Below are 26071 nucleotides of genomic sequence, written 5' to 3' on the forward strand. Positions count from 1 at the left end.
AAATGCAATGTTGCGCCATGATACAGGAAGGCATGACATAGAAACAGTGAATCACTGTTTGTTTTTATAACTGTCTTCTTTAGGGAAGGATCTTGCCTTAACATGAAGGTTTGTCTGGAGCCCTTCCCCCCATAACATTGCTCTGTCAGGACATAGAGCATGTGTCTTCCCCTTCACTGATGTACTTGTGAACGACCACCTTATATTTAGGCGCTGTGTTAAATTGCTGGGGCTATATAAATAAAGGATAATAATAATAATGCCATGTCACCCCCCCCATTGATCTAACTTGTAGTTTTTGTTAAAACATCTCATTACTGTTACTTACTCCAGAAAATTATATAGAAACAGAAATTCTGTATAACAACATGTACAACATGTAAATTGTGCAAGAAGAGAAACATAAAAAGTAAAGTTGAAAACCAGGTAAAAACTAGCGGGAGTTATTAAAAAATGCAATTTATAAATATTCAGGTGAAGCATTCCCTTGTTTTTTTGTTTGTTTGTTAGTTTTTTTGAGACATCTTGGTATGGTTTCCAATCTTTCAAAGAGAAAAAATCCATTGACTTCTTCCAACCGAGTTGTCAAATATCAACGCGTCATTGTGAGGCCTGTGCTAGCAGGTGACAGGAAATGGTGTAAAACCGATCTGTAACTGTTCTAATGTAGGTGTAGTTTAATTACAACCATATACTATGTAAACGTTGTCATGGCTATCGCTTGTGATTTTTGCTTTTTCAGTTATTTTAGACAGGAGTTTACCTATTAACGTTTTAATAATGGACCAAAGAACCATTTTGTTTTAGGGGTTGTAGTTAGAGGTGTGGCTGGGCTGAGGTGTTATGAAAACTTTTTACGTGCTGTTGTGACTTATTGATGCCAGACAGCCTCTTTTGAACACACAAATCCTTGGTCTTTTCTAAATATGGCTTGTTTGTGGCCCACAATATTCTCTGCATTCTCCATCTTCTTCACAAAAGTAAGCTGTAATTCCTTCAGCCGGTCACTTTCGGGGGTCATTGGTTGAGGCACAACTAGCATATGTACCTGAAGACCCAAGTGCTCTGATTTGTGGCTTGGTTCCCTCCTCATCCACTCCCACTTCCCTTCACCCCCCACTTACCTCCACCCTTGCCTCTCATGTACCTGCCATTACATCTCAGGTCCCTCAACTCTTCCCAATGTAGTCCTCCTACATTGGTTTCCTTTCCCTACCATAAGACGGCCTAAGTGCTCTTCCACTATCAGCTCTGCTTCTCTCCCCCTGACACCCCTTAACCCATTCTTAATCTGTCTTCCTCAAACTTCTCACACCTCAGGCACACTTTGAGTGGGTTTACATGTTCAGTAGTAGGACTGATGTTTCTAATGCATTCAGCAGAGAAGGTGGAACAGCACCTTTAAACATTAATCATTGACTTCACACCTTCTAGATGATCTGTCATCTTGTTTTTCCAGAAAACATTGGTTAAACGCCTAAATTGTGTTCAGTTTTAAGAAACAGGACAACTGGAAAAATCAAATTTAGAGAGATTACATTTTGTTGTTTATAAATACTTAAAGAAAATAATATATGTATCAAAACTGTTACAGTATGCTGTAATTACTTATTGCTACCAACCCACACTCTTTCTTTATTCCAATTCATTTTCATTCATGGACTATTTCTAAATTATTATTACATTTTATTTATAGAGCACCAGCAGGTCCTAAAACACTGTTACAATGGGGGGGGGGGGAGAATACAAAGAATACATAATAACAGTATACTAAATTATTTGTAACATTGAGACATTTTAAGACATATCAATACAGATGAAAATTACTAAGTAATCCATAGTAGAATTTGAAATAAGGATTGGGCATATTTCACAGAGAAAGTGACCATATGTCACAGCAAATATTTTATTTGAGTTCAGCTTCGTGACATCAACATTACATATTTTACTGAGCCTCCCCAAATAATCTCAATGTGTTGTGAAATGGGTCTCTTGTCATTGTGATTAATGAGAAGCTCAAAGAGCATTGACCTTTCTGTTTAATGTATATGGAAACAATTGACTGCAGTTTATCAGGACAGGCTTACATGGTGCTGGGTCTGTATTTCCTGCAGAGGGGTCTCTAGTTTCATAGAGACTGAGACAGTTATTGGTATTATAAGGTTCCAACTGTAATGGGCTTATATTTTAAGTAGGTAGTTCTCCTGGCTGCTCGAATACCTAATGCATTAAGAGATCCTCTGGTTGCGAATCATCAGGACAGGTGCAAATCATGGAAGAATACTTTCTAATTACATTTTTCCAAAACCTTGTCCGATCACACAATGCACCTATGATTTGAACATAAAATCTGCACTGTACAATTATGTCCCATTGGTGTCATTGTGCCTCTAGGGAGGTCCTTTTTGGTCTGGTATGTGAATTACGATAATCCTTTAAACTCTTCTCTCATCAAACCCCTCCTTTTCTGTCTACTGTGTGTTGTATTTATACAGCTTGCTCCTGTGCTTTGAATAGCTGGAAGAAGGCATCTTCTCCTCCCCCATCCCAAAAAACTGATTGCAGCCCCCAGGGTAAGGAGGGGGAAATAAGGAGAAGAGTGACCTTCTAGAGAAAGTATGAAAGGGGAGGTAGAGTAGCGAGAGAGGGGGGGTTAATAAAAGAAGAGCATTCTGGTCATATACAAATACACAGTTTGTCAAGGTCTTTAGACTGAACACAGAGATTGGATACAGGCCACTCACTGCTGGTGTCCTATAAGCTTGCAGTAGTATCCTGAGGAAAAGGATATTAACCGTAGCTACAGGAGTTATTGGGGGCTGGAGTTGCCCTGAAGTTATGATCAGCTTGGAAGTGTCTTTAAATATTTATCATTATGTGCTTATGTTCCAAAATACAGTCCATTCTTGGGGAGCCCTGCCCTGGGGACCCTCGAGTGATATTGTCTCCACTGGAAGGTGAGTGTGCAACTTGGGTGGGGTGAGGGTTTGAATTGCTAACTGCCTTGTTACCCTAGAAAGGACAGGACTGCATATACTTCTGCTTTACGCGTTTTTTCAGAGGTGTTCCACATTGATGGGGGGGTCTGGACTTTGTCACTACTATGCCCTCTCAGAGTGTTAGATACATTTAACTTGCATGTGTCGAACCAAGTCCTATAGGGCTCTAATTTTACCAGTGTTGTTGGAGGTTGTTCTCTAATTAACACCTGATCAAATAAATAACATTATGCATCACTCCACAACATGCTGAATGATTTTCTGCCCTGGAGTGGGACACCTAATAAATTATACCTATTTTTGTACCTAGATTTGTCATACACCGCACTATTATAGTTGCATTGGAGCTTTGTTAAGTGTATACTGTCGAGCGGCAAAAAATCCATTGATGTCCTGTGTGAATATTTGTTTGTGTTATTTAGTGTCTCCAAATAATAGGCACATTATGTCCACTTTGTAGGGGCAGATCCTGGGTACTTCTATAGGTGCAAGGGCTGCTTTGGCAATGGTGTGTTGGAATTGACTATTTTGTGGTTTTGTTAGGGATACCTGTTGAAATTAATGTTGATATTAGTGCGATTTGACTTGAAAGATGTTGGGAGCCACAGTTAACTACTGATAAGGTAGCAACATTTTACAAACCCAGGTGAGTTACAGCAACTTAAAATAAATTATGCTGATGAATCTTGGCGTGCTTGGCCCTTCATAATGCATAGTGAATATGGTGAGATGAAATGTTTCACATTACCTCCAAACTCAGAGTTTAATGAATGCACTCCTTATTTGTCATATATCGTTCATTCAAATCACCCTTGCTTTTAGCAAAGCATTCATAGCAGCACCGTTACCTTATGGACCTTGTGATTACGCTATTAAACACAGTAGGTTTCTCTGGTTTGGCAATAGTTAAAAAATAAACTGCATGCTTTAACTAGAGCATTGCTAACTAGCACTAATTACACATTAGGACAATTGTTTAGCTGTGGGTGTCTGTAGAGCAATAAACATTTATTTTGGCACCTTAGTACAACTGTTCGGGTAAACAAGTTGGGATGGAACCTGATTGTTCTGCCACTAGTTACTACTAAGGAAGTTGGTAGCACAAACTAATTGACTGCACAGACTGTTGACCATTCTTCGTTTTATATTATCCACCGAACTGCCTTGTTTTAGCTATTTCTCTCTTGTATAGTCTAGTTATTTAGCTCAGGAGCTCATAAAGTAAGTTTATCTTACCTCCTTGGAGATTATAAAAAAAAAACTCATTCACACTTAAAGGAGGGGCTCTGGTCAACCTATTGTTTATGGATTCAGCTTTTGTAATGTGGTAGATTGCAAGAGGAATTAGATGTAAGATTTTTAAACTGGGGTCAGTGTACTTTTAGCAGATAAGATAAATTGCTTTAGGGGTTGTATAATAAATAAATTAAAAATAAGTCTTCCAGTATCTATACAGTCTAAGTATTGATGAACAGAAATTTAAACTGCAAGCTTCTTAGGTAGGGAGTGGCAAGATTTAATGAGTTAACTTGTTCTTGTCTGCAGTGCATGGCCCACAAAGCATTGTGCAGCATGTTTTTTCTCTAGTAGTCCAATTGACCGCTCTCCATTCATGTTGCTTTGGTAGACTGTGAGAGTCCTCCTTCTATATGATAAAATCATACCCCTTTCAGCTGAGCAGGTTTTATTGTGCAAGACAAAAGGACAGAAACTATTACCTCTTCCTTACTGTTCACCTAACATTTATGCTTTTCAAACTATGTGGAACTGTCTTTTTTTGCTATGCTTTCTTGAAAGCTTTCTTAAAAAATACTTGTTCATAGGTGGTCGGTATGGTTAAGAGTGGCCATCGTGTTTGATGCAAAACTAAACCACTGACCCAACTGAGTTTGGCTAATGGTGGTCTATGTAAGCGTTTGTCGTGGGGTCAAGAGAGGTCAGTGTGTTTGAGTTGCCATCAGTTTGACTGAGGTGGTCAGGTTTGTGAAATGGTCCATCATCTGGGAAAAATAACCAATTTAACCCAATGGAGGGATTCTTCCCACGTAAGGCCCTGATAATTAGTGCCCTTGTAGTTAAAATCCATCCTGTCAGGCAAGTACCCTGTGGGAATACCGCACACCTGCTGACATTTTACTTTCTCTATTCCCACAATCACTCCCGCAATCATACTCAGTGTATCCTTTTCTCCATGGCTAGTTCCCTGTAGGAAGTCTGGGTGGTATTGTGTAAATGAGCTACCTTCCATTTATTTTCAGATTTCTGGTCAGGATGTCCTTATTCCCACCCAAGTTAACAGTAAGATTTTCTCATTCTTTTTATCCTCCCTGCAGGGGGGAGTCCCACCGGTATCAATGATACTTTCTGGGAGACTCTCGTGGTTTAACAAAACCTCCTGACCTGACGAGTTTTGTTACCAAAACAAGTCCTTTGCACATCTGAGAGGTATTCGAAAAATAGCTTAATTGGGTTTTTTTTGCCTTCTTTTGGATTAAAATTGGAGAGAATAGGTAGAATCGTTTAAACTTGATGGACTTAGGTCTTTTTTCAACCTAAATTACTTTACTATGTGTTCCTTGGTGGTGTTTCCTGCTTTCGAACAAATACTGTACAGTAGTCCAAGGTTGCATGTGAGAAGTGACTTTTGTAGTAGTGTTGCATACCTCGCAAGTGTCCCTCTTTAGTTGGCCGAGACCTTGTTTGGGACCCAAACCCCTCTGCCCCAATTTCCTCCATTTAACATCAGTTACATTGGGACATGTGCTGTCTCTTTTTCTCTAGGTGAGCTACTAGTCAATGTATACTGTAAGCTCTATCAAGCAGGCTCTTTCTGTATACCCTCACTGTACATTGCTGCGGAATCTGTTGGTAATCAAAAATAATAATTTGTGATTCACAAGCATTGCCTTCTGCTTGTACTGTACCGCTCTATAACATTGGTTACTTGGCTACTTTTCAGAGTTCAGAATAGATTTCCAGACAAGGTATGCAGACAGCTGGTGGAGGGTCAATGTGTGCATTCTCTGTAAATCTTTATCCTAGCTCTGCTGTTAACTCACAATCATTGCATTCCACTTGTCACTTCAACTAAATGCAGTATTGTGAGAAAAGGAAATTGTATGTTGCCATAAGCTGTTGATATCCATTTAAAGTATTAAACATTTGTAAATAGTTTGTTTTATATCTGACTTCTGTGGTTGGCTTTATGTTTAGGCAATCCTTTATGAGTCTCTCTTTTGTATCAACAACCAACACTGTTCAAATATCTAAATGTGTAGTGTGGATGATGGGGAGGAATAGGGAGGCTGTATATAGCTCCTTTTGTAATACTGAGATGCAGAATTTATGTACTAGTGTGTGTAAATTCAGAGCTCTGTTAATCTCTATTCACACACATCTACCAAAGCTAAGTGCTAATAGGGTCTAAAATCCCACTAGTCACTTCCTTTATTTGCCCCAGGGGTCACTTCTGACCTTTAATGTTGGCATTGCTGGGATAGATTATCCAGCCTGATAATGATCTTAATTCATTAAATGTTGATGACCTCTTGCTACTTTAACTATGCATTTTCTCAGCCCTTCCTGTAGTAGATGCTCATGGGTTCTGGCCTTACCCAATGCATAGTGAAATCACTGAATTAAAAGGCTCAACTCTCAAAACACTAAACACATTTCAGTGACGTATGTCATATAAAATTAGTTTCATGACTTGGCGCTAGCCAAGCAGCTAGTGGTTTTATACATACAAATAAATGTATTAACTTTTCTGTACTGCTTCCAGCCTAGGGCTGCACAGGTACCACACACGGTGGCCTTTTTGTGCCTTTGCTTCCTTTCAGTTGGGAGGTATTATTACAGGGCTGAAAATGAACAGTGCAAGTCCTATCTGTTGGCCCACTGTCCTGTTTTTGTAGGCAACAGGGATCATGGGCTGATTAGGGAGATCCCTCGACCTCCCTGAATGACCCAGGCAGCTGTAAAATCAGTGTAGCAGCGCAGACCTCCACTGCAGCTCCCCTGTGGCCACCTAGTAATTCTCTGAAGTGCCTACATTTTCCAAACAGAGCCAGTCTAAGGTCTAATTCAGGCTGAGCCGCTTGTAGAGGCTGGGCTCAGTGGGGTCATGTAACACAACATTTCATGGCTCTGTGATAGTAGCACTGCAGACAGACTCAAATGTGAGTGTGTGTGTGTGTTATGGTGGGTAATCTTTGCCTTAGATTCCCCTCCCCCCCAGGCTAGAAGGTACCAGCCCTCTTCCAGAGGTCACACACTAAAGGATGGGATCTACAACACAAGCAACGATAAGTGTACGTGGGAGACACCACTGAGCAGTTGCCCAGTTTGCCCGATGGCCAGTTCTGGTCTGTCTCCTTCGAGGTCATAATGTAAGGAATGCTAAGTACCCAGTGAGATATTAGAGTTACAATCTGCTCCTTACATGAATTGCTCACTTTAAATACAAAAAGACAGATAGTGCCAGATTAATTGAGCAGTTTTATTAATGTTTTTAATTTTATTAATATTCATTAACTTTTTAAGTAAAAATCTCCACTGGCACTTTCCAAAGTATTGTTATGGATCAATTATTCTACTTTGGGAAGTAAAGCATGGATTATTAGTAATCTGTATGGGATGATTCATTCTATAATTTCCTAAATTTAGGATTAGCGTTAGAAACGTCATTCCCAGCACTAAATTTCCAGTATTTTCCAAAAAATGTTTTATTCAAGGAAAAAAAATTAAATGAAATTCTAATAAAATGCATGTTTGTTATAAACTAGTATCCAGCATTTTCAGGTTGAATTATTAAATAGTGATAGCTGTGCCTGGGCGCTGCATGTAATCAGTACTTGGGAGTAGAGCCCTGCGCGGGACTACTTTTTTAATCCCGCTCCCGGCTGCTCCCGCGGTTTTTAATCCCGCTCCCGCAATGTGGGTGTTCCGCTCCCGCCACATTTGTGGCCAATCCCGCCCGCTCCCGCCACAATTGTGGCCAATCATGCCCGCCTCCTTACCTGATTTCCCGCGCGACTGCCCTCGAGTTGTTCCCTTACGGCGTCTCTTCTCTTGCTTCGCCCAGGAACAAGGCGGAGTCACAGGAAGTGACGTCACATCACGTGACTCGGTTTTGTTCATGGGCGGAGCAAACTAGGAGACGCTGTAAAGGAGAAGCAAGAAGGCAGCCTTGCGGGACTGCGCGGGATTACCGGGACCTGCATGTACAGTGCCTGACCCCGCAAGTTTTTTGGCCTCCCAGTGCAGTCCTCTACTTGGGAGCACTGCTGTGCGGTGGCCATGGCTTTATACCTCACTTCTACATGTGATGATGATCTCACCATGCGTGGGGATTTTCTAAATCAGCTGACCCTGAAATTCTGGAAATATTAGCCCAATAATAGCACGTTGTGAAGATTCTATGCAGTGATTTGCTAAACGTGTTAACCAAATGGCTCTAATAGCGGTCCTCGTGGAAACCTTGACTTGTCCTTATTTAAATATACACTTCATTGCGTCACCTGCATTCAGGCAGAGATATCAATCAAACGTGAAGCAAAAGCAACAATTGGAAGTCTTAGATATGATCCTGATAGTGGAGAATAGGAGTCTGCTCCAAACTGTGTGACCCTGAGAGTTTGGCCCTTTATCCTGAGATTGGAGCAAAAACCCTGACAGTTTCCAGCTATGCATATAATGAACAAAATCAGGCTCCAGTAACAATAATAACAAATCAGAAACAAGTGCATTTCTCTCATATCCCTGTAAGCTTGCGAGCAGGGCGCTCTCCACCTAATGTATCGGTTTGTCTTAGCCTGTCAATTCTTGTCTTGTCATACCCCTTGAATTTATGTGTTGTATTAAGCGATGCGTAGATTGTTGGCAGTATATAAATAAAAGATAATAATGGAAGTTATGTATATGACACCGGTTCTTTTTTTTGACTAGCAAATTGATTTATTTTGGTTTTAGAGTAAAAAAAGACATTATACTTATTATTTATTTGTGTAAAATAAACAACACATGTAAACTAATGCATTTACAGTCATTAACTAAAAGATTTCAATAACAAAAAGGCAAAGGAACATCTTTGTCACCCACTTTCTCTGTGACAAAAATCCAAATGGGTAACCAAACTTGTACTGTTGGCTCCCTGTAACTTTTTTTTTTTCTAACAGCTAACAAAATGTCCAAATAAAACTGATTATCCATCTTTACGCTTCTATTCTTGTGCTGCTACCTGGGAGAGTTCCCAGGTATGCTGATCGCCCAATCTGCCACCAGGTTTTGCTGCAAGGGGAATTATGTTCTTCTCATATTATCTGTTTAAATCATAACATAATGAGGTCCTCAGGGATAAAAAGCAGAAAAATATTCATGGAGAATATATCTATCTACTCTGAGCGAGCCATTAGTTTGGAGAAACACATTAGAAGCAACATGCTGCTCTTGGAGGGTCTTGCTCTTGGACGTTACCATATATCACAGCACCATTAGGGGTGAGGTTTGGAAGCTGGTTGACAGAGATACATTTAAGGAGAAGACGTTTTTCAGAGTGTACTATATTGTAGCAAATGGACGTCTTTGTTTCTTTTTAATATTTGGTGCATTAAATATATATTCTTTTTCAATCCTTTTTTTTTTTTTTTTTTTTTTTTGCTTTTTACACCCAAGGATAATAAAAGAAGTGGAGAAGAATGTAAATGAAGAGACTCATTTACTTAACCCCTTAAGGACAATGGGCGGTCCCTAAACCCATTGAAAACAATGCATTTTGAGCCCGTACATGTACGGGCTTTGTCATTAAGGGGTTAAAAAGTTGTATTTTTTATTTTTTTTTACACTGCACTTCTCGTAAACCGCTACCTAAAGGCAAAAGCGCAAAAAAGCTCCCTGGCGTGCATGCTTGACATGTCATCATCTCCAAGGAGGCTTTATCAGGGGCCATATGTTCATTATATGATCCAGGATATGTTAAAACTAGATGTTCATAATCATTAATATTGGCAAAATGAATATCGGTTGGTTTTGCTCGTGTTAATTTGTGCGCCCAAATATTGTTATTGTACAGTACGTAGGCAGAATAAAAATACAACCTATTGTCCTACAGAAAATATAGTTAGTATAATATTAATTATATTATACTTAATTAGTATAATCACTAATATTTTGCAATATACAGTACAGTTTAGTTGACATCTTATTGTTTGTTCAGAATGTGTTCCTTAAGCTAACAGCATTATTCCTTACCTGATTACAAGTGTTTGGTATGACATTTCTGACCTGTTTAAGTTTATATTAAAATGCTGTATGACCAACATTATGTGGAGATCTGGCCATCACACCTATATGAGCTTGTTGGATATCTCATTCCAAAACAATCAGCATTGGAATGGCGTTAGCCCATTCTTGTAGGTATAATGGCCCCCACTCTTCTGTGGGCTGTCCAACTGAAATCTGCCCGTTTTTGGAAGGGAAGTGGGTGAGGTGTAGGTCATGCCTTAATGCCCCTCTCCCGACCCTGAGCGAAGTTGGCATTATTAATATATTTGCACTTTTTTTTCTTTTATCGTTTCAGTGGTTCAAATGAAACACAACTACTTTTGGTTATCTTGTAGTTAAAGCTGCTTATTATTAATTATTTGAGGCTTGGGTGCCCTTTTCACATGTATGATTTTTGTCAGGTGACAGCTGGGTAGTAGCAAAGGCTGTAGTAGAATTATAACTATGGCCCTGACATCTCCACCCTTGCCCAAGCCAGGCATTCCATTTGGACCCAAATTTCTCTGTCCCTATTGCCTTTCATGATTTTCCTCTTTTCTGGGACTTCTTTGTCTTAGTATCGTATTGTCGTAACAACAGAAATACTTTAAATTGTGTATAGAAAATACATTATTCTCCTTAGAAATGCCCTATAAACAGCCATGTGTCTAACCACACCACCTTAAACAAGTGTTCTTTTTGGCCATTTGAAATGTTTGGAGGTGTTGGAAAAGACCTACAATAAATAGGTAAAATAAGCCATTCTCTCACAAGTTGCATTCACAGCTGAATTTACGTGTTTGTTCTAACTATACAGAAAAATCAAAAAGGTGCCTGCTAGTTTGTGTATTTATTTACCAATCCATCCACATTAACTTTAAGTGAAGTCTTATTTTATTGTGTATTTACAATAGCCCGAAGCTGAATTACGCTAATCTCGTGTCTGTCACAAAACAAAGTGCTTAACTGAGCAAAGAAAATGGTCTGGTATTACAAAGGCAATTTATTAAATAAAATGAGACCTTGCATGCACGAGCAGGTAAGTAGTTTCAGCCTGGAGGGGAAAGGTGCTTTCAATTAACCCACATAGACTACCCTAAAAAGCTTCATGACGTATTGTAACTTGGCCAAACATGGTTACGGGAAAGTAAAAATGGCAGCCTGGCCTTAATCCAGTGCATGACATTAGTCAAGGTTGTCATGAACATTAAATGAGGTTAGAACTCAAGTACAGTTTGAGGCCTTACACAACATAGAAAGGTGTTTAGCATAAATGGGTTAAATTATTATTTCTTTATGCTTCATGTACCACATGTATAGATTACAATAAGCTAATTGTTTGCATTTGCAAATACCCTCAGCTACATGAAACCACATGGCATACATCCACCAAAAAGAGACTGAGTAGAAAGCCAATAAAAGAAACACTGAAGCATTTATTTAGGGTGCAAAGGTGTAATTCACCTAGTGGTTGTACAGGAGATTGCAAGTGAATTACAGAAGAGGAAAATGGGCTTTTTGTAGTGGCCCAAAATGTTTAAATCTCAGCAGCCCAGAGAGACTTTTGGCCCCTACCACTCTTGCCAGCTCTCCCCTGCCTAGTTGTCAAATGCCCGAATTTTCTGAAATCTTTATAAAAGCCAGTGATTTTTTTTCTGTGCTATGTGTCTTAAAAATTACACCTTTCTGAGGTCCTAGTACTTTTTTTTCCAGGATACACACAGGTGTTCCAGTACAGTACAGTGTGCCAGTTTTTTTAGGGAGAAACTGAGAAAAAAAGAGGTGTTCTAACTACTCGGGTATTAGAGACGATGATTTTAAATATAAAGCTCCAAACTTTATCTTAATATTTAATCGTTGAGAGGTGAAGATCACAGTCCATGTTTTGTGAAATTTCAGGCATGTAATGCTCCATCCAAGTTATCTCTCTTGTTACTGAAAGGTCCATGTCCACTAAGGATGTCTGATACACAGGGTATGTCCTGATTATAGTCCCAAGATGGGGAGAGATATAGGTAGATATTCAGTATTTTAAAGGTGATGTTCCAAAATTATTAGAGAAAAAAATAACTGAGTTCTCTAGCATTTTAATCAAACAAACCTTAGCAGATCTGCGTTTCTAGGAAGGTTTATTCACATAAAAACTACACAGTCTTTTAATAGTTTTTTTAGTTTGTATGGCACATCGCAATTAAGCATTCGCTGATGAAATAATTATTTTACCCTAGGAAGCATTTGGATATTCGGTAGCACTAAGAATTATGTTATTAATTCTCTAATTAAAAAGGTGTAAGAGGAAGTGGAACAACATCTTTAAAAAGTCATCTTTACCCTTCCAGGTGGGACTCTCTCCAGAACTATGGTCCCGTGAGGATCAAATATGAGTTTGCACAAGTCATCTATTTTTGGGCAAGATCTGATATTAAATTATTCAGTCAATTGACTATTTGTGATAATTCTTTGTGTTTTAATATAATATAATTCTTCTGCTGAAGACACTTAAGAAAACATAGGAACTAAATTTAGACAAGTAAATAACGCTTAATTCCTCAAGCAAGTCATTCTCATTCATCTTTTACTTCTTATTAGTAAAAAATGTTGGTCCCAAATAATCAGCACCTTTTTGTTGGTGGCAGTGGGATGGCAAATACAGTAGATTGCATTATTGTTGCTGTTGTATTGCTTGCACTGCATAAACTTGCTTACATGAAGATGCAATAATCCTAATTCAAAATTCTTTCAACCCACAGAGATTAAGGAGACGCGTCGTCCTTTGGCACACGAGTGCCTTGGAGAGGCCCTGAGACTACTACGTCAGGTGATCAGCAAGTATCCTCTTCTCAACACTGTGGAGACCTTGACTGCAGCTGGGACCCTGATATCCAAAGTCAAAGGTTATTTAAGTTCTGGGGAACGCATGGAGCAACTACACTGTTCCTTTCTTTTTCTTTTATTGTTTTACTTTGTATCTTGCAGGTTTTCACTATGAATCGAACATTGAGAATGAGAAGCGAGAGTTTGAAAAGGCACTGGAAAGTATGGCGGTGTGCTTCAGCAGCACGTAAGATATGGTGGACTAATTAAATTGGTAGGAAGTAGAGGTTGGGCAGAGTGGCGATGAGAGATGAAGGGGGAAGTTGGGCAGATTGATGAAGTAGGAAAAAAAAAAAAAGCCAACATATAGTGAGAAACTGGGATTTAATATGTGACTAAGTAAGTGTGTGTTCATGCTGACTTTGATGTCTTCTATTGCAATTAGGATCTCCGAGTTCCTTATGGGGGAAGTGGACAGCAGCACGTTGTTATCACTCCCTCCAGGGGACCAGAGTCAGGTGAGATGTTTAGAGCTCTCATTCGTCATATTTCATATAGAAGTGAACGCATTATATTTGGTATGAATTGCCTTGTCCCACATTGCTTGGCATTTCTGTTGCATTTATGTTTTTTATGCAACTTTCAATGAATACCTACTCCACTCTAGCAGCATCTCTGCTGTTTACTCATCATCTCATTTCCCACTGTTTCTCTATTACCCTAACTTGTCTGTTTCCCCTCAACCGTATCTTCCATACTTAGACAATCTTCCTATATCAGCCTTCTCTGCCCATATGTCTTGTACAAATCCTCATAAATCCATATGTGGTAGTTACACTTTTTTATGACTCTTTATGGCCAACAGTCTATGGAAAGCCTGTGCGGGGGTCTTTCTGGAGGAGATGGGTCTCTTTCCAACACAGAGTATGTGGATACAGGTGAGTCCCAATAAATGTATCATAATGTATCATAACTTGAAAGAAAGAAAAAAAAAATCCCAATCCATTGGTTTATCTACATGGCCTCAATACAGGAAGCCCTTTTGGGGAGGACGTAGATGTGATATTACAGCACAGTGAGGGAGGAGTTAGTGCCGCTCTTCTATACGCAAAAAACATTTCAAAATACATGAAGGACCTCAGCAGCTACATTGAAAAGAGAACTATTCTGGGTAAGAAGCTGAAAATGAAGAATAGTTCCCTTCATGTCCTGCTATCTCTCTGTGCCTTAACCTTCCCTCTTTCTGCCACACTTTTCTTACTCCAGTGCTTTGGTTTATACAGTGTCCTTATATTTCACTTTTAATGTTCTTTTCCTGTATATCTGTTATGTCAGGCAGCCTCATGTTGCTCTGGGTGTACATTAAATTACCAACTCATACCTTCATCAACCTGTTATACTTCCTCACCGTCCTTGTAACCTCATATGGTTCTGCTCATATGTCCTTAAATTTTGTTACCTCAAATGTATCGTAATCTCTCTTTAGTCCACACTCCATAATTATTTCCCTGTTATTTTCTGCTTTATTGAGTTCCACTTCTCAGATTGTCTTTTTAATCCCCCCATTATATTTTACCCTACTTTGTTTCTTCTAGAGATGGAATATGCCAAAGGACTCTTGAAACTAGTGAACACATACAAGGGACCACTGACCCAGGAGGTACCTACCATCTGTCAGCAGAAAGGGGCGCATAAGTAACCAGTGTTAAGATGGATATGGAGTAGGGATGAATGTAGCAGTGCATTGAGGTGCAAAGATATCTGTGGTCTGTTTAAATGGAGATTAGTTGAGGGATTGTCAGAGAAATGGGATTTTTTTTTTAATGTACTTATTTCCCCCAACTTCAGCCGCACATGCCATTCCAGTCCATCTACTCTGTAGCTTTGGAGCAGGATTTGGATTATGGACACGGAGTTCTCCACACTGCAGGCACACTTCAGCAGCAGACATTCCTGCAGGTATGTACCACAACAAGAAAGAAAACACCAAGGTTAATCAATGTAAAAATGTCCACCAAATTCAAAACCCACAGCTGTATCCAATCAATGTGGATCAACGATACAAATCTAGTGGTGGGCTGGCCTGGGGGAGGGGGCCACTCCCCTGGCTGGTCCAAAAGTTTTCACAAGGAGCTGGTCCAACCTGAACCTTCTGGGGAGGCTAGAACAAAGCAGGGTCACATAACATGATGTTACGTGACCCTACGGTAAAAGGGAGGTTACTTTCGTGTTGTAAGAAAGATGCGGGTGAGAGGGTTGTATCAAAATGCAAATTATGTAATGTGCAAGAGAATAGAATGACCACCAAATGCAGGGTGAAGGGGGCTTTTGTGGACAGCTTAAGTTTGATTGGTTGTTGCAGTTGGATATGATAAATTCATGGAAGTATAGAATTTGATTGCAGATAAGAACAATTCATCCCATCGTGTCTGCCCATTGTTTTCCTGCTGTAAAAGCATCCTTGCACTTATTTTATATTCAAAATAGCCTTCATAAATAGTACCAATGCACAAATATTGCAAATATTTCTGCAGCCTGTGAATATGCGCCGCCTGGAACATGAAAAGCGCAGGAAAGAAGTGAAAGAGCAGTGGCAGCGAGCTCAGCGAAAATTGGTAAGGCAATCTTGCCTGATGTGTTCTGTCTGTGCAGTGTACAATATTCATGGAGGCAACAGTTCTGTCTTTGCATTTCCAAAGCCAAATGCTTTCTCCATTTGAGATTTCCGATTGATTTTCCCTTAAACATGTAGATGGAGGCAGAGACCAACCTTCGGAAGGCACGTCACGCGTACCTGCAGCGCAGCGAAGAGCATGAAAGAGCCCAGTACGCTGCTGCACGTGCCGAAGAGGAGCAGAGCCACACAGGAGCCAAATCTCTTGACAAGAAAAGAAGAGCTGAAGAGGAGGCCAAGAACCGGGTATTTATAAAGAATGGGGCTTAAAGTCAGGATGAATGCGAAATGTCAGAGTGTGTCACGTCCTAAGTCTCTGAACAGAGATAACCTGCTCCTTAATCAATTTAATGACACAGTAGACTTTCATGACTTGGGCCTTAGGTCAGCAATGTACCATAGTAAAGTGAAACATTTTGTATTACTAATACGAGATTACAAATCTGTTTTTTTGTGTTTTTTTCTGCTGTTTTCTTCGCTTTTGCATTAAGTTTTGACACGTCTGCTTAATAGCCTTTTGTACGTGTTCTAGCTCTGTTATCTTTACTAAATAAATAGCATAATTCCTAGAGGCTGTGGTGAACAATATAATGGCTCAGTCTTAATCACCCAGCCAAACACTCTGACTAATGACTATTAGGAGGAACAGACTTCATTAGCATTGAAGCCAGCTCAGTGTGGTGTTTGCGAAGGGAATGTCACCCAAAATATCACCTTACGGACAACGACTACAGCCTAGGGGTATACAGATAAAGGAAGTCTGCTGGAACAAAATAAGATGAAACCAGGTTATTTACAATGTTGACCTACATCACTGCATTGTATTTTATGGCACTTGTACCTTAAAGTCAGAGTTGTACGGGTTAGTGCCACTGAATGCACATTTGGATTTCAAGTAAACCAGTGACTGAATTCAGGCTCACATGCCCTCTCGGTGTACATTCTCTTCTTCTCTTTAGGCAGAGGAAGCAATGGCTACCTACCGGACCTGTATTGCAGATGCCAAGACTCAGAAACAGGAGCTGGAGGACGTGAAAGTGAATGTTCTGCGTCAGCTTCAGGAGCTCATCAAGCAGAGTGACCAGATCCTGCGCTCGGTATACCCCGCTCTTATTTCCTAACCATCCTGGTCCCATTACTACTGTACTCCCTACACTTCTATTAAATGTTTGTTTGCTACTTACATTACTTTACTTCAACTTTTGTTTCTCTCTCTCATATTCCATCACTTTTACCCTGCTCTCTTATCTATCTACACGCCTCTCTAAAACACTATCAATCTGCCTTCCTAATCCCAAGTCTTCCTCTGTTACTGACAAGTGACAACCTTTCCCTCCACTTAAAAGCCCAAACACGGTTATGTAACCTATTAAATGCACAGTCTCTCCTATGGATTGTGCAACAGATGCTGTAATTGACATATGACCATCACAGATTACCCTTTTGTTTTTACTTTTCCTTCTCATTTTCTGTCACTTTTCCCTTTATTTTATCTAACCTTCTGTCTCTCATAACAATATCACTTCCCCCATTGTAGGCCACCATATCATATTATCAGAGCATGCACATGCAGACCGCACCACTTCCAGTTGGATTCCAGACCTTGTGTGAGAGCAGCAAACTGTATGACCTTGGCCAGCAGTATGCATCCTATGTCCGACAACTTGGGGCGGAAACTGAGGTGGAGACTTGTTATGACTTCCAGCCTTACACCCCTCAGATTGCATGGTATGAGAATTCTCCATTTATCTATCGGCTATATTATTCATATAATGGAGTCTCCTCTCATTGTGTTTCCCCTTCCCATACTCTCTTTAACCTCCCATCCTTCCACTTTTACTTCTAATAGCATTTCTGAACCATGATGAATAGTATATAAGTTGAACAAAACAATAAGTACAGATGAGGCGGTAAGCTGAGAAAATACACGTTATAGTTTGTTAGATACTTTACATTGTTTATGATGTATCTTTCTCTATTTTTTCAGGTCTCCCTGTGTTCGGGTTCGTAAATCCAGCTTAAGCTCTCAGGATTTTGTGTCTTCAGAAAATAAAGAGATAAGTGCAGACGAGCAAGTTGTGGAGAGAAGAGGTGAGGCAAAAATACTGGTTGATAAATAACTTGTTAAGATCCCGGGCGTACATTAGTGGGTGAATATGACGTTGTTATTGGTAGCTAGATGTAGCCTGTCTTTTCTTTTTTTTCCATTTAGGTGGTAAAGGTCACCAAGTTCACAAGTCATGGCCACCTGCTTTGAGTGAAGGGGATACTTCTGGAGGCAATGTCACAGGTACCACTATTGCATCAGGGGTTATGTGAATTAGTAGGCCACCACAATCTTTCACAAGTGGGACATTCATATACTTAAAGCATGCAATATGTTTCTGAGGTTTAGATGGCTTATTAAATGCTGGACATATATGTTGCTGCGTAGACTAGATGGGCCAAATGGTTCTTATCTGTTGTCACTTTCTATGGAAAAAGGTTCATTGACGCACTTGGGGAGCAAAGGCTGGCCCCTGTGGTCAAATCCAACAGATGAGCTACTATAACTAAAATTGCTGAAAAAATGCTGGGGCTGATAGGTGTCAGAACACACAGTGCATTGCAATTTGTTGTGTATGGGGCTGTATAGCCGCAGACCAGTCATGGTGCCCATGCTGACCACTGTCCACTGAAGTGCCTACAATGGGCGCGTGAGCTTAAGAACTGGACCACGGAGCAATTCAACAAGGTGGCCTGGTCTGATGAATCGTGTTTTCTTTTACATCACGTGAATGGCGGGGACATGTGCGTCGCTTACCTGCAGCACACGTGGCACCTGGATGCATCCATGGAGGCCCCACCTCGCAGCTTACACTAGAGGTCTAGGGGAATTCATTCATCGACGGGTCAGGGCTGTTTGGGCAGCCAATGGGGACCTACACAAAATTAGGCAGGTGGTCATATTGTTATGGCTGATTGTGTATTATACCAATATATCGCAAGAAGGGCTGAATTATATCTACAAAAGATAATGCTTTATACTTTAAATTTAACCTATATTTTGTTTAGTGGGTAGTCCTCACTGTTGTATCTGTCTTCCACAGGTTTTCCTGAGAAGCTCATTCAACCTTTGTCACCCACTGAGGACACTGAAAAGAAGAGGCTCAGCACACCTTTGGAGCAGAGTAGGTGTAAAGAGCCACATTCTGACCCATGTAATATGAGAACACATCCATTAAATAAGAAGCTGCACTTAAATAACAAAATGCAAGTTAATGATGTGGCAGATACACAAATCTAAATCTATATTAGATGAGGGACTGCAAACCATTCTCTCTCTCCCTGTCCTCTAGGTATCAATGGACTCCCTGATAACATAGAGGTTCCTATTTCCACTGGCCCATTCCGTAACGTTGGCCTGTCACGGGCAGCTAGGACCCACAGGCTGCGCAAATTACGGGCTCCGAGCAAATGCAGGGAGTGTAACAGCTATGTGTACTTTCAGGGTGCCGAGTGTGAGGAGGTAAGAGAGTATGAAACACCATCAAATTGTACAGGGTTTGGCAGTGTGGCAGGGTTTGGTAAAGTATAAGGAAGGAGAATGAAAATACATAGACAGGGAGGCTGGAGGTTTGTGAGAAATGACTTCGAACAGAAATTGAACATATAACTTGTGCTTCTTTCTTCTCTTCCCTTTCCTTTCCTGTTCTCCTAATTTACTTATTTCTTTTCAGCCTTTTATCTCAGAATCCTTCATTATTTCTTACACCTGTTTCACATTGTTTTGTTCCTGCCTTTTATCTTATGTCACTCTGTTTTGTGTCTTTCCTAGTGCTCCCTTGCCTGTCATAAAAAATGCTTGGAGACCTTGGCCATCCAGTGCGGTCACAAGAAGCTGCAGGGCCGATTGCTGCTGTTCGGGAGAGATTTCTCAGAGGCGGCTCTTCGTTCCCCCGATCTTGTCCCCTTCCTCATCCGTAAATGCGTGTCTGAGATAGAAGAGCGTGCACTGACTATGAAGGTACATCATTTTGGCATCCGATACCCTAAGTTGGGTAGTCTGACGCCCATTATGGGGTAGTAAGACATGATGGGGGCAGTAGTGGTTACTGGTTTTTGTGCTGCAGCTAGTTAAGTTGATATATTTGCTTTTGTCGTTTTCTCTTTTGTTTTCTATGTACCATAGATTGAGCAAGATTTATAGGTCACTACAATCATTCTTTCTGGCCCATAGTGAGTGTTAACATCATTATCTGCCCCTGAATATTTAATCATTTTAGCGGATTTCACTGTATTTCCTTGCAGGGAATATATCGGGTGAATGGTGTAAAGACACGCGTGGAGAAGCTGTGCCAAGCCTTTGAGAACGGGAAGGAATTAGTTGAGCTTTCTCAGGCCTCCCCACATGATCTGAGCAATGTTCTAAAACTTTATCTCCGCCAGGTAAACGTATAACTGTAGATGCTTAATGTTGTTTAATGATCTAGAAGGAAGGGATCAGTATCTTACACTGAACATGCATTCTAAAGTATGTGAAGACCTGTAATATGTCACTACACAACAAATATAGTCATATAATAAGAATGCAGTATTTAAAGGGACACTCCAGCCATCATATGCACGGTTGCAAATGCATGAGTTGGATTCTGCAAACCCACCCCACAGCTAAATCCCGTTTAGATGTGTTTAGCTGAACACATCTCCCTGCCCGATATACTCACCAGCACTGGCTCGTGGGAATAGCTCAGGTGAATGCTGCATGCAGGGCTCTGTTCAGACCCCTGTGCGCATGATTTTAGTGGGAGCTCTTTCCTGCTACTGATTGGCTGCTTCAAGCCATGAATAGTTGGACCATGGAGGAGGAGGGCATTTGCTGCAGCAGGGCAGCCTCCTCTGTGTCAGGTAAGTGGTGTATTTTTACTTCTTCACTTTGGAAGAACACAAATGACAGCACTCAGAGTTCTTTAATATGCATTCAATGGATTAACAGCCATGCATTCAGTTTCAGCTAGTATATTGTTCCATTGTGCATCATCAACAAATATATCATTGTGTTTTTGCTGACAGCTCCCGGAGCCACTGATGCCGTTCCGTTTGTACAACAGTCTAATGGGCCTGGCCAAGGAGAGTCTACGAGGAACAGAGGCTGGGAAAGGGCCCAAACTGGAGAACAAAGGCACAGAGACCGAATCGGAGGTCCTGGCATTAGTGATACGGCTAAAGGCACTACTGCAGGAACTTCCTCACGAGAACAAGACAACTCTCCAGTATCTGATGCAGCACCTATGCAGGTTTAAAAGGGCAGGGGCAATTGGGAATAGCGAATATAGTGAATAGTGGGGGGGATTAAGCAGCGGAGAAGAGAATTCCAACAAGGAAATAAAACATTACTGATGGGCAATGTGAGAAACCGGAGAACTGATGTTGAGAAATGTAGAAGATGTGTGTGGAAATATTAGTTGGGATATTACATAAGGGCAAAGGAGGCAATTGAGAGAACCCAAAGGAGCAATACGTAGATATCAAGTGTGCTTTTGCATAGGAAAGCAAGCCTTTTCCACGCAGTATCTATGCATATGATTCATGGTTTGTAACGTCACATATCCTTGTGTGCAATCGTTTACTCGTAGAGTCTCGGAGCAAGAGCAGCTAAACAAGATGAGTCCGAGCAACTTAGGCATTGTTTTTGGCCCGGCGCTGATGAGACCTCGTCCCACAGAAGCAACCGTGTCGTTGTCATCGCTTGTGGATTATCCTCACCAAGCTAGGATTGTAGAGACCCTCATCATTTTCTATGAAACCATTTTCGAGGAGCCCACTGCAGAGAAGCCACTGAATTCTAGTGATGTGAGAATAACAGTTCAAAATATTTTGTGGTTTTCCCTGTAGTAACGTGTCAGGTTAAAATGAAGTGCTTATACCCAACACATACCTCTTGTCTACAGGAAACCACTTCAACATTCAGCAGCGCTCCCAAACTTCATGTCATGGTTGAAGAAGAGACATCTAACTTGGCCCCAGATTACCAAATAACCTCATTCAGAGGTAAGTAAGGAAAAAAAATAAGATCAGTATACTTCAGTGGGTGCGGAAGTACCAAAGTTGCCTGTAGCTTGCCCGTTATTAATGCATTTGCATTTGTACTCGTTCTTGCTTACAGATGCCAGGATGGTCACTGTTATTTGCCAGCCATTTTGCATATAAAATGTTCTTCCTTATCCAATATACAGTTCATGAATATAACCACGCATAAAGTCTGCATGTTAATCTATGTGCCTCTTGTGGCTGTATGTGAAAATTGAAGCTTCTGGTAACTACTCATTACATATAACTTCTAGTATACATGCAATCTCCTATTATGTACCATCACATCTACTGGATACATTTAATAATGGCAGTGGGGCTGCCATTATTAAAGTTGTTGAGTTGGCATTACTTTAATACTTTTGTACAAGGATGGGATGGGATGCAATGTCTACCTTAACTTGCCCTGCATAAATAACTCTGGCATGTTAAAAGAAACATTGTTCTTTTCTTATAGATCAGACAGCATCCTCCCTGGATTCAGACTCTGACTCAGATGGTGGAGAGGATCTCACAGAGGGTTGGGAACCTGCATCCCTGAAGGGCCAACTCACCAAACAAGCCAGTGAAACAAGCACAGATGATATTCCCTATATCGGGGCAGATTGCCAGTCAGAATCCGAGGAGGATGGTCAAACTCGCAGGAATCTTGCAGAGAGCAACACCAACCAGTCCAACAATGTTCTGTTGAACAGTCGACGACTGATGCCTCCTTTGCATTGCCGCCACCCTCTACCGGTCATCCGGGTGCTACATGGAAGAATAGCTATGAGCGCTGCTGCCGCTGACCGTTGTCCTCAGTTTGTTTAAGTGACTATATCAGAACACGCAAGCACTTCCTGCAGCTTCTGCCAACATCCTCTTAATATGGAGGGCTGCATTATTTTTACTGCTCATTAGGCGATCAGCAGCTTCCAGCTTTGTAAATGCAACTATTTCAGGGTACCTCTGTGGTCATCCAAGCAAGAGGGGGTCATCAGCCCCCCTCCCCCATGTGGCAGACCCAGAACGTGTGCAAGAAGAGATTGTGTGAAATAAGTACAAATGTGTCAGCTGTTTAGATCTGAAATTTTATGTATCTGCTTTGAATAAAGTTTTTCTAAAAAAAAAAAATGCATTTTCTTTAATAAAACAAGTGCAGCTTTATTTATACCCTGAACTTTCACATGTCACGCAGGAAATCACTTTATAAAAGCTAAATCTGCAACACCTATTAATTCCAGATTATTTCTATATATATTAAACAAAATATGCACTTTGAATTTTCCTTTGTAAATGGAACCTGGGAAACAAGCCTCTAGCCAAGTGGTCTAACGTAGCTACAAACGAACGGGAAGCTATCATGATCTGCGTGCTCTCTGGAAGGTTGTTTTTTTCTTCTTCTTAAAAATAAAAAAAAGGAACCCAATGGACAGATCATCCATCTTCATCCATCCATGTAAATTCCAATGAGAAGAGACAACCACGTGCTACCCAACATACATCTGCAGCAAGTCAAAGCTGCTACAACAGTCCATGTCGAGCTCTTCACTGTACTAATCTGTATGTGATGTAACGGCCAGCAGTCTCACTAGGCCGTATGATCTTAACAACCTATCAAAAAAATTAAAACAGGTGAGTGACGACTTCTCTTATATATAGAAAAACATACAAATATTCATGGCATAATAAGACATTGTAGGATATACCAGAACTATCTAACTTGATAATTTAGAGTGCCTAGTGCCATTCAGATGCTAAATCTCACACCACAAAGGAAATATCTAGTCCACCTTACAAAATGTGGGGCATTTAGAGTACTTTAGCAATTCGATTCCGATGGATTTGGCAAAGTTTTCTTTTAGCGATTGCGGCATATTTTTATCTTGCATTCAAACTCACGTTTTCACAACTCCACACATGTTAGGTTACCATACGTTTCCTTGGAAATTTCAATTAAGACATTGTTCACATCAGAGGTAATCTATTACAGACATAATTCTCCCAGCTTCAGTTCGCTATTTCAGATCTCCATTAGGAGAGGAGGCAATGTACTCAGTATGCCAGTCACAGGTAAGGCAGTCGAAGTGGACCTATACTCTTCTAGATACACATTTTGTGGGTGATGTCACTTACCTGACCTCTCTTCAATCCAAAATATCGTGCTACTGGGTCTCCAGCCTGGATACGAGGAAGCTGGGATTCCCTCAGTTTGCTATAGAAATTAAGGAACTTAAAAGACAGCATTATATTCTAAAAGATAGTGATATATGGCAGATAAGGCTTTAACTGGCGCAGAACAAAAGATTTATCACCAGAATACTTCTGGAAGAAAGCCACAAGGAGAAAGGGATATGCCATGGACCTGCCAGTATTGTGGATATGGCCAATGTACAGTACATGAAACCCAAGATTGTAGCGCTTCTAATATGATAAAAGGCATCCATCACCTTAAAATGCTCTACACATTTTCTTTAAATGTCCCAAGATTATTTGGGGCCTATGGAATGGCCACATAGATATTCGGAGAACACGTCAGAAAAGCAGGGTAAAGCACCTCTACAGAGAAAAACAATATTTACAGATGCCTCAAACAAATGTGAGGAAATTGTAGATTTGGTGACATACAGATTTAACCCTTAAATGGATCAGTATTTTCATAGTAAATGCATAAAAATAAACGCACAGTAAATTTAACATATAACTAGAATAAGCCTAACTATAATAAGATTAAATGTATTAAAGTTGTTTGTTTTTTTAATCAAACCCTCAAATGGCTGAAAGACAAAAAGGATACTATCGGGCGAGCAATTCTGTAACTTCATCCTTAGTCATCACCACATGCTCTGGAACAAGCTGAAAAACAAGATAGAAGACACTGGTGTGAGAACCAAAAGGGCATATATAGGAAATGTTTAGAACTGAGTAAGGATGTAAAATACACAAAGGACTATGGTATACACCAAATCAAGATTTGCCGCTTTAACCCCTTCAGGACCGGAGGGTTTTGTTTGCACTAAATGACCAGAGCAGTTTTTGTGCTTTTGCTATATCTTTATTCAACTCTGATTACCCACTAACTTTTTTTTTTTACCCCCACACAATATATATTTGTTTTGTTTTCATTGCACAAGTAGGGCTTTCTTTTGAAATAGTAAATATATATATATATATATAATCATTTAGTATGGCAAATATCTATAAATGTGTGGAAAATGAGGGGGGGGGATTTTAGTTTTACCTATAAAAACTATATATAACCAGTGCAGGTAGGGGGGGGGACTCCAAAAGTATATTGAGGTATTCGTCCTGTTTTGGAAACACCTCATATGTCTGGTATTTCCATTTATTTTGGCACTTACAGGGTTACATATGAATTACGTGCATCACCATTTCTAAGTGAGTATTTTTTTATTTATTTATTTTTTTAACAAGCCCATTTTATCCAAACACAGTATTTCAGTACATGAAATGAGTGAAACAACGTGTGATTTGTATTCAGAAACACCCCCTGAGCACAGGAATACCCCATATAGATGGGTAGAGCATATCTTTTAGGCACTGTGAATTCTGGCAGATCAGTTTGCCGGGTCCACGTCTGATTTGAGACACAGTAGAGGTCCCATATTATTTTAACCCACTAAAACTATATATTTCCTAAGACTAGACAGCTCAGGGAATCTAGTTAGGGGCATGTTGCATGCAGCTGATTCCGCACCAGCACCTTCTAAAGTTAGTGTAACAAAAAAAGAAAAAACTTTTATGTTCACTTTGCGGTTTCACAATTTTTATTTTTCTGAGTGGATATGTGAACAAAAAAGGTCTTGATTTGTGTTCAGTAACACCACCCGAGCGATACCCCTCATGCATAGATAAGTCATGTTTCTCAGACATTGTGGAGTTAAAACTGGAACATGCGCATTTCAATTTTTAAATGTACAGCTATCAGATCACTTGCAACAAATGACCAAGCAATAATAAGTGACTTAAAATGTCACTGACAGGTGATCAGGTAATATTTAATATTTTGTGGGGGTTTTTTTTTCATTATTACCCTTCTTTCTAGGGCAGGGTCATCCAGGGTCTGCCATAATGATCAGATCACTCCTACCGGCCAGGAGACCGAAGAAACGCTTCTCTCTGTCCCTGAAGCTGCCTCTGGCAGCTGGGAAAACAATCGTCAGTAACCCGGAGATTGTGGGGGGCTTTTTTTTTTGCTGTTGCTGGTCTGCCTGGAAGCAGCAGCAGAGCACAGTACAAAACAGGTATTAACTCC

General features: G+C 40.3%; 2 protein-coding genes across 4 annotated transcripts in view; one reads left to right on the top strand and one right to left on the bottom strand.

The window, feature by feature from the left end:
• The window catches only part of ARHGAP45 (Rho GTPase activating protein 45), a 28413-nt gene extending 5484 nt beyond the window's left edge, over nt 1-22929 (top strand). Inside the window, exons 1-22 of one of the 2 annotated variants that reach the window (XM_053464654.1) lie at nt 2710-2957; nt 13010-13153; nt 13236-13320; nt 13519-13591; nt 13939-14011; nt 14107-14244; nt 14669-14733; nt 14922-15032; nt 15608-15688; nt 15826-15993; nt 16707-16844; nt 17285-17475; nt 17735-17838; nt 17960-18037; nt 18837-18917; nt 19086-19255; nt 19565-19753; nt 20038-20175; nt 20800-21023; nt 21363-21579; nt 21678-21777; nt 22274-22929. In XM_053464654.1, coding sequence (XP_053320629.1) covers nt 2876-2957; nt 13010-13153; nt 13236-13320; nt 13519-13591; nt 13939-14011; nt 14107-14244; nt 14669-14733; nt 14922-15032; nt 15608-15688; nt 15826-15993; nt 16707-16844; nt 17285-17475; nt 17735-17838; nt 17960-18037; nt 18837-18917; nt 19086-19255; nt 19565-19753; nt 20038-20175; nt 20800-21023; nt 21363-21579; nt 21678-21777; nt 22274-22626 — 3003 coding nt within the window. In that variant the 5' untranslated portion in view covers nt 2710-2875 and the 3' untranslated portion in view covers nt 22627-22929. Of the gene's footprint in view, nt 1-2709; nt 2958-13009; nt 13154-13235; nt 13321-13518; nt 13592-13938; nt 14012-14106; nt 14245-14668; nt 14734-14921; nt 15033-15607; nt 15689-15825; nt 15994-16706; nt 16845-17284; nt 17476-17734; nt 17839-17959; nt 18038-18836; nt 18918-19085; nt 19256-19564; nt 19754-20037; nt 20176-20799; nt 21024-21362; nt 21580-21677; nt 21778-22273 lie in introns of those variants that run through there. The other variant, XM_053464646.1, reaches the window with a different exon arrangement.
• POLR2E (RNA polymerase II, I and III subunit E) overlaps nt 1-26071 on the bottom strand; it is a 151689-nt gene that overhangs the window by 122728 nt on the left and 2890 nt on the right. The window contains exons 5-7 of one of the 2 annotated variants that reach the window (XM_053464732.1): nt 24593-24651; nt 23932-24010; nt 23336-23409 (exon numbers count right to left, since the gene is read on the bottom strand). In XM_053464732.1, coding sequence (XP_053320707.1) covers nt 23344-23409; nt 23932-24010; nt 24593-24651 — 204 coding nt within the window. In that variant the 3' untranslated portion in view covers nt 23336-23343. Of the gene's footprint in view, nt 1-22933; nt 23410-23931; nt 24011-24592; nt 24652-26071 lie in introns of those variants that run through there. The other variant, XM_053464723.1, reaches the window with a different exon arrangement.

Source organism: Spea bombifrons, chromosome 1 (assembly GCF_027358695.1).
Source record: "Spea bombifrons isolate aSpeBom1 chromosome 1, aSpeBom1.2.pri, whole genome shotgun sequence".
NCBI classification, from domain to species: Eukaryota; Metazoa; Chordata; class Amphibia; order Anura; family Pelobatidae; genus Spea; species Spea bombifrons.